This window comes from Nicotiana tabacum, chromosome 14 (assembly GCF_000715075.1).
Source record: "Nicotiana tabacum cultivar K326 chromosome 14, ASM71507v2, whole genome shotgun sequence".
Taxonomy (NCBI): Eukaryota; Viridiplantae; Streptophyta; class Magnoliopsida; order Solanales; family Solanaceae; genus Nicotiana; species Nicotiana tabacum.
In genome coordinates, this window is record NC_134093.1 from 102,665,207 (window position 1) to 102,673,011 (window position 7,805).

Genomic DNA, 7,805 nt, shown 5'->3' on the forward strand with positions numbered 1-7,805 from the left:
AGGCCAAAGAAAAGTGGAAAACTTACTTGGAATCTAAAATTAGTTACACGATCAAATTACTAAGAAAAATTTACAAAATAGCTTATTGTATAAGTATTGATTAATAACTTAAACTAAATAATAAAGTTGTTAAAACAAATTTGGAAATTCCTAATAATAGTTACGTTCCTTCAACTTTAGGATCTAACACGTATAATATTTATTTCCTTTTATTTCAGAAATATTTTGGTAGAGTATTTTTTTTTACTCTGTAAGTTTAGGATCTACGTTACTTGTAGAATATTTCTTTTTCTTTTGGTTTAGAATTTATGAGGAAAATAGCGTATTCTTCTTATTATTTTATTATCTTTGGTTACCTATAAATAGTGATATCCTCTTTTATTTTGAATGAATGCAACAAATCATGCAATGACATATCATCCATTCTCCCCTTGATCTTTTCCTTTAGTTTCTCCTATGTTTCTCCATAAAAGTATGCATATTATAAGATGTCAAATATCACTCATACCTGTATGTACTTGTTTAACTTAAATTCATATATGATCCAAAATGAGCGGTGACATTATTTTATACTATTAATGTAGTTTTTTCTTCTTTTTTAATTTAAAGTCACCTTTTTATGGTGTAGAGGTTCTAGCGGTACATCTATGGCTTGTCTTTCGGAGTCCTATTTAAAAGGCAGTTGCGAGAATATATTTGGATTAAGTGGTCCTTTCTCGTGCAGCTTTTGAGACATGAGTTGGCCCGAGCTTCCCTTGACATACCTTCGTTACGGTCACTAAGAAAAATAAGTAGTAATTCGTATTAACATAGCTCTTCATGAACCCCCCCCCCAAATTGATATGTTTCTCGAATATTAGTGGCAAAAAATGTTAATGTGAGATATCACCTCACATTTTGTGGAAGAAATGAAAGAGGGATGAACCCTAACAGTAACGAGGAGAGAGAAGAGAGAAAATGAGAGGAAAATATCTACACTTGTCTTATTTCGAGAATGTTCCCACGTATATACAATTACAACGCCAATAAAATGAATGTAATGTAAGTAGTAAAAATTGGGTCGGGTATACAATTGGGCCAACTTATGTCTCACTAAAACTATGTAGGCCTAATATTGTCAACACCCCACTCAAGCTGGAGGGTGTAGAGTGTAGACACTCCAAGCTTGCACAAAAACTGATGGTGGAGAGGCCTAGACAAGTTCTCAGTCAACATATCAGCAAGTTCATTGGAGTTGGAGACAAATTGAAGAGAAATCAACCCAGAACTCAAGATGTCCCTTACAAAATGACAATCAACTTCAATGTGTTTGGTGCGCTCGTGGAAAACTAGATTTTTAGCAATGTGTAAGGCTGCCTGACTATCACAAAACAGAGGGACAGGAGCAGAAATAGGCAAATGAAAGTCACCAAGCAGTCGAACCAACTAAGAAATTTCATCTACCACCATCCTCAAGGCCCTATACTCAGCCTCAGCTGAGGAGAAAGAGACAATAGGTTGCTTCTTGCTCTTCTATAAAATTGTCTGCCTCCAAGAGAAATATAGAAAGCAGTGACAAATCTTCTAGAAATAGTGAGGAATAAACCATTGTTATATTTCCTCTGAATAACTTCAACAATGTAACCATTAATGATAGTCTTGTATAGGCTATAGTTGTAAAACTGAATCAAACATTTAAGTATCAAACTTGACAGCAAAATGCGCCGATTCCATTGTATAGATGGTAGAGCTGCCTGTATCTTTATTCCATTGTATCCTGTTTTATATTTGACCTCTCTTGTGCATTTGTGCTTTGGTTTGTGAATTTAAGGTCTCCTATTTGGACTTGTCGCGCTTAACCCGTTCCATAAAATCTTCAGCGAGTAGTTTTGGTTTTATTTCACGGAACATTCCTGGTTTCTTCATCTTGGAATTCTGAAAATTACTGTTAACAATGAGTAGAGTTAGTAACTCGATTGATCTGATACCCAAAAAAGGAGTACTTCTTTGGTTGCAACATAGGCTATAGCACAAACTTCTGTTTTTTACTTTTCATGCATTATTTCCCTTACAAAAAAAGGTTGCCCAGTGCACAAAGCATCCTGTATTTACGCAGGGTCCAGGAAGGGACGCACCCTGAGGGTAATGATGTAGACTTACTTTGAACTTCTTGAAGATCCTAGTTTATCCCTCAAACTCATAGCTGCCAGTTGACGTGCCAAGTTCTCGTCTCGGTCACCTTGAGCTGAGCTAGTTCTTGAGACAGCATTTCCATCAATTGGCCAAGTCATTGGAAGTATTAAGTCTCTACAGAACAAGAAGACTTGTAAAGTCACCATTTCAATGGTTTTCATTTATCCTAAAAATCAACAATTTAGATCCTGGGAAAAAAAAAAGACTAAACATTTAAATGGAGTATTTCAATATCCTAAAATGTGTATATTTTTTATACGGTTTTAGCTTATAATACACTGTAAAATTTTTTATATTAGCGTTAATTTTACCCATCGTAGCAGGTTGTATGCCTTATTTTCTAGCTAACTAGTTCCATTCATTATGATCGGTTATTGGAGTTATCTTTTAGGTTACCTGATGTATAAAAGCTAAACAGCCAACAAGACAATAATTTAGATCAGAGAAAAAAGCTAAAAACAGTATGTACCGTTCAACACGCTTGCATTTGCAACGATTCATCAAATCCACTGTATAATTACCAAAATGGATGTCGAGGTGCTTTGCCAACTTTGGTATCTGATATCCCGGTAAAACATCCCAGATTTGTAATACTTGAAAATGTGTAGAATTCTGCGTCAAAATATCAATGGTCCAAATCAATTTTAAGTGCTTGACACTATACACCTCCAACAGTTCTGAAGATTTCCCCCCTTGTTGCTGAGAATTCCCAACCTCCAACAGCTATTTGAAAGCTTCACCAAAAGGGAAATCACCTCTTTACAAATCTCCACATCCTTAATTCTGGCCATGGATTTTGAGAAATCTTCACTAAACAAAACCTGTTATTTTGTAACAGAAAACAACCTGTTAGCTCTCCATTTGAAAACAAAACAAATGATTTAAGCTCTCAAGTCAAAAAACTACCAAAAACTAACACTTTTGAAAACTTTGGCCTACTTAACTAGCAAAATCCAAACTGAAAAGATGTATATTTTGGCCATCAAATTGAACAAAAAAAATCATAGGCCAAATGAAGGCGAAGCAGCATACCTTCCACTTAGCTGCTTCAAATATAGGTGAGTCCGTTCTAAGTAATGTTTCTATTTGGCCAATCTCAATGGTTGCATTTGAAATTGCTTGATTCAATCTTTTGTAGTCAGTAACATCAAAGTAACAACGTCTAGCCTTGGCGTCAAGGACTAAGTTTCTCCAAAGGGAGCCACTGTTAACCAAAGTTGCGCCGTTCCCCAATATCCAAAGGCAGTATCTGCATAAAAAGCCAAGGAAACAATTATGGATATGTTCATATATTATCTTCTTGCAGAAAGGCCATTGAAAGACAACAATAACTAAGAATAGCCAATTTGAACCATCCTTGACGTAAAAAACCTTTCGAAATTAGTACCTTGCTCGAGTCAGTGCTACGTTTGCTCTCTGAAGATTAGAAAGGAAACCAACAGATCCACTTCCATTACAACGAACAGTGGAGATAATTATAACATCTTCTTCACCCCCTTGAAAACCATCAACAGAACGAATATTCACTGAGAAGTCACTGTTAACATCTGTGCTATATTTCTTGCCAAGAATTTGTTGAATAGCAAAAACTTGAGCTTTGTAAGGAGATATACAACCAACACGGACCCTTTGTTTCGAAGAGACAGATTCTGTAATTAAGATAATAATATCATGTTTGCCTACTCAATTGCCACACAAACCAAGATATAACAGAGAAAACAAGAAATGTTCATCTTAAGCTGAAATTAAGTACATGAAAGATAAAGTGTATTACCTTTATGAAGGTTGGCAACTATCTCAGCTACAACGAAAGCTTCTGCCATATTTCTCGTGCTGTGCTTGTCATCAATCTCCTCATTTCCGCTACTTACATTAATAAATAAATAGGAGCCAAAAATATCTCCTTCAAGAAATCTCTTGTCATATACTGCTGCTTTCACATTAGGACCATCCATAATTTTCTTCTGATAAAACTCTCTATTTGGGAAGAGTCTTATTTTTGGATGCATCCTATATTGAACATTGAGAAGGTGCTTCTCGTGTCCTAAGATTACCAGCCTCTTAAATAAGCTCCTGCCGAATTCAGCCTTCTTACAGATCTGTGTATAACAGATACTAGTGGTCAATAATATAAGAGCAGCACAGTAATTTTAAAAACAAGCTGTGAAAAGATTAACCGATAACCTTGCTCTGAACCATAGCAGGCAATTGTTTCTCATCTCCGACGAGTATAGCATGGCGCAGACCTGGGAGTTGTAAAGGAATAGTGGATTCACATTCTTTCAGCTGAGCAGCTTCACCAATTACCACCATCTCAAGTGGTGTCATTCCTGTCATTAGTATCGGTTACTTGGAGTTAATTATCTTTTACATTACCTGATAATGTAGAAATTCTTTTACACTGTTAGTGTACAGAGATTAAACAGCCCACAAGACAGAAATTTAGATCAGAGAAAAAACTAAAAACATTCTGTACCGTTCAGCACGCCAGAAATTTAGATCAGAGAAAAAACTAAAAACATTCTGTACCGTCTAGCCTTGGCGTCAATGACTAAGTTTCTCCAGATGGAGCCACTGTTAACCAAAGTTGCGCCGTTCCCCAATATCCAAAGACAGTACCTGCATAAGAAGCCAACGAAACAATTATGGACATGTTCATAAATTATCTTCTTGCAGGAAGGTCATTGAAAGACAACAATAAATAAGAATAGCAAATTCGAACCATCCTTGATATTCAAACATTTTGAAATGTAGTAATGTTGTGCAGCAAATTAGTACCTTGCTCGAGTCAGTGCTACATTTGCTCTCTGAAGATTAGAAAGGAAACCAACAGATCCTCTTCCATTACAACGAACAGTGGAGATAATTATAACATCTTCTTCACCCCCTTGAAAACCATCAACAGAACGAACATTCACTGAGAAGTCACTTTTAACATCTGTGCTATATTTCTTGCCAAGAATTTGTTGAATAGCAAACACTTGAGCCTTGTAAGGAGATATGCAGCCAACACGGACCTTTTGTTTCGAAGAGACAGATTCTGTAATTCAGGTAATAATATCAGGTTTGTCAAACCAATTGCCATGCAAACTAAGATACAATAGACAAAACCAGAAATGTACATCTTAAGCTGAGATTAAGTACATGAAAGATAAAGTGTATTACCTTTATGAAGGTTGACAACTATCTCAGCTACAACGAAAGCTTCTGCCATATTTTTCGTGCTGTGCTTGTCATCAATCTCCTCATTTCCGCTACTTACATTAATAAATGAATAGGAGCCAAAAATATCTCCTTCAAGAAATCTCTTCTCATATACTGCTGCTTTCACATTAGGACCATCCATAATTTTCTTCTGATAAAACTCTCTATTTGGGAAGAGTCTTATTTTTGGATGCATCCTATATTGAACATTGAGAAGGTGCTTCTCGTGTCCTAAGATTACCAGCCTCTTAAATAAGCTCCTGCCGAATTCAGCCTTCTCACAGATCTGTGTATAACAGATACTAGTGGTCAATAATATAAGAGCAGCACAGTAATTTTAAAAACAAGCTGTGAAAAGATTAACCGATAACCTTGCTCTGAACCATAGCAGGCAATTGTTTCTCATCTCCGACGAGTATAGCATGGCGCAGACCTGGGAGTTGTAAAGGAATAGTGGATTCACATTCTTTCAGCTGAGCAGCTTCATCAATTACCACCATCTCAAGTGGTGTCATTGCTTCTGTGTGCAATTTCGATGAGCTAGAAGCAGTGCAGAAAATCAAGCATGCACCTTTTAGACAAAAACTTCGAATTTGGTAGTCATCGATTAAATTGGGAAGAGAGATACTATCACTAAGAAACTTCAATACTTTAAGGCATTCTGTTTTGGTTGCATACAAATTAGCAAAACGTCTCGCCTTATCTCCATTCTCTGGTTTATATTTTGTTTCAATGTGTTCTCTCCCTCTAACGCTCTCTTCAACAAAATCTCGTAATATAAACTTTTGGGAGGCTTAAAGTTTTCTGATTTTTGGACGCCAAGAACCTCAAGAGCAGAGGCTTTTGAAGTGAACATGCTGCTTGAGAGCAAATCAGCATATGTTTCTTCAATAAGTGGAGTAATGAATGATTTCAAGTAATGATCAGTTGACAAGAATGTCTCTGGAATTTCTTTAACCTAACACATTAGAATAGGACTAATCACTTGGTAAATCACATACAAAGGGACAACAACAACAACAACGCCTCAGCCCCAAACAAGTTGAGGTCGGCGACAAGAATCACATACAAAGGGACAACAAAATATAAAATGTTTCATGAAGCATAAAAATATCTCTTAACCAGCTATATGTTTAAGAAGAAGAAAGTAATGATCTCCAGTAACACATTGATGATTTTGTTAATATAAATTTGATGCTCTCCATTTTGCAAGCTGTATATTTATGATTTGCTCTTAGTCAATATAGTTATATATTACCAATGCAGATCCAGGACGGTTGTGTAGGTTCAAGTAAATCCATTATTGTTGGTTCAAACATCCTATAAAAAGAAAATGTATTTGTATACTAATGATACTCATTCTGAACCTACCTACTTTAGTTCCAGAAACCGCCTTATGTTATATACTACTAACAATAGTGAAGCCAGGAATTTCCTCAATGTTTTTCAAACTTGAAATAAGTGAAAAACATTCTCCGACAAAGAGTGTTCAATATATGTTATATACCTCTATATCCTAATCTTTTTCCTATATAAACAGTGTAATTTTCCCACGAAGGGTGGTCACCCTTTAAGACATGTAGCTTCGTTCCAAGCTACTAATCTACTATGTATGATTCTGCAAGAAACACACAAAATGCTTTCTTACACTATCAATATAGTTTAATATGTGATAACAGCTTAGTGACCTTTTTTATCAAAGATTTACTTATATACTCCTTATGCCTTATTTTATTTTATGTGATGGTATTTGACTAGGTATGGAGTTTAATAAAGAAATAACCACTTTGTCACTTATCAAAAGTACCATTTAAACTTGTGTTTTCAACCATGCCGTCATGTTTGTGGCTGAAGAACATCTCATCAAGGATAAAATAAAAATTTTAAATTAAATTAAGAGTTTTAATTATAGAACAAATTTCTAAGCATGCATATGGACAACAAGAAAGAATTAAACCTTGTCTTTGTAAAGATCTTTGTTCAACACATCCCCTAAAGACCAAGAAAACACCAAATCTATCAACCCTTGAACTGTTTTCTCCCTTGTAGTAGTTGCCATCTTCCCTAGAGATAAAAACAAACATCATCCTCATTACTCCAACATTTTACACACATGCAAGAATATAGAAGGGAAAAAATTCAAAAGTGTTTATTTAAGTACCTTTTTATTTAATTACCTCTTCTTTCTTCTCTGGGATTATGAAAACAAGAAATATATTGTCAGCAAATGAAGGCCATGAGGCAGTGAAAAAAGTGATCAATTCATGTATGGGAAATGTACGAAACAAAGAAGTCAAGTGATTTTTTTTGAAGTCGTTTCATTTTCCTCATTGGGAATTAAAGAGGTTTTAATTTCCTTTTCCCATCATGTTTCCTCGTTTTCTTTTATTTTCTCATTAAAGCTACGTCTATTTCTCTCCTCTCTTGAA

General features: G+C 35.3%; 1 protein-coding gene and 1 pseudogene across 1 annotated transcript; both read right to left on the reverse strand.

The window, feature by feature from the left end:
- Nucleotides 1-1,098: 1,098 nt before the first annotated feature.
- Nucleotides 1,099-7,435, reverse strand: LOC107785947 (uncharacterized; annotated as a pseudogene).
- On the reverse strand, nt 3,553-4,509 carry LOC142161713 (putative helicase MAGATAMA 3). The gene is made up of 3 exons (XM_075230399.1): nt 4,357-4,509; nt 3,947-4,271; nt 3,553-3,821 (listed from the first exon to the last, which is right to left on the reverse strand). Exons 1-3 carry the CDS (start codon nt 4,507-4,509, stop codon nt 3,553-3,555), a joined length of 747 nt encoding a protein of 248 aa, XP_075086500.1.
- Nucleotides 7,436-7,805: the final 370 nt, after the last annotated feature.

Coding starts and splice junctions, on each gene's coding strand:
- LOC142161713 (XM_075230399.1), bottom strand. CDS start 4,509: ATGACAGGAATGACACCACTTGAGATGGTGGTAATTGGTGAAGCTGCT. Junction 4,272..4,356: donor CTGCTATGGTTCAGAGCAAG/GTTATCGGTTAA, acceptor TGTTATACACAG/ATCTGTAAGAAGGCTGAATT. Junction 3,822..3,946: donor AGTTGCCAACCTTCATAAAG/GTAATACACTTT, acceptor TCTTAATTACAG/AATCTGTCTCTTCGAAACAA.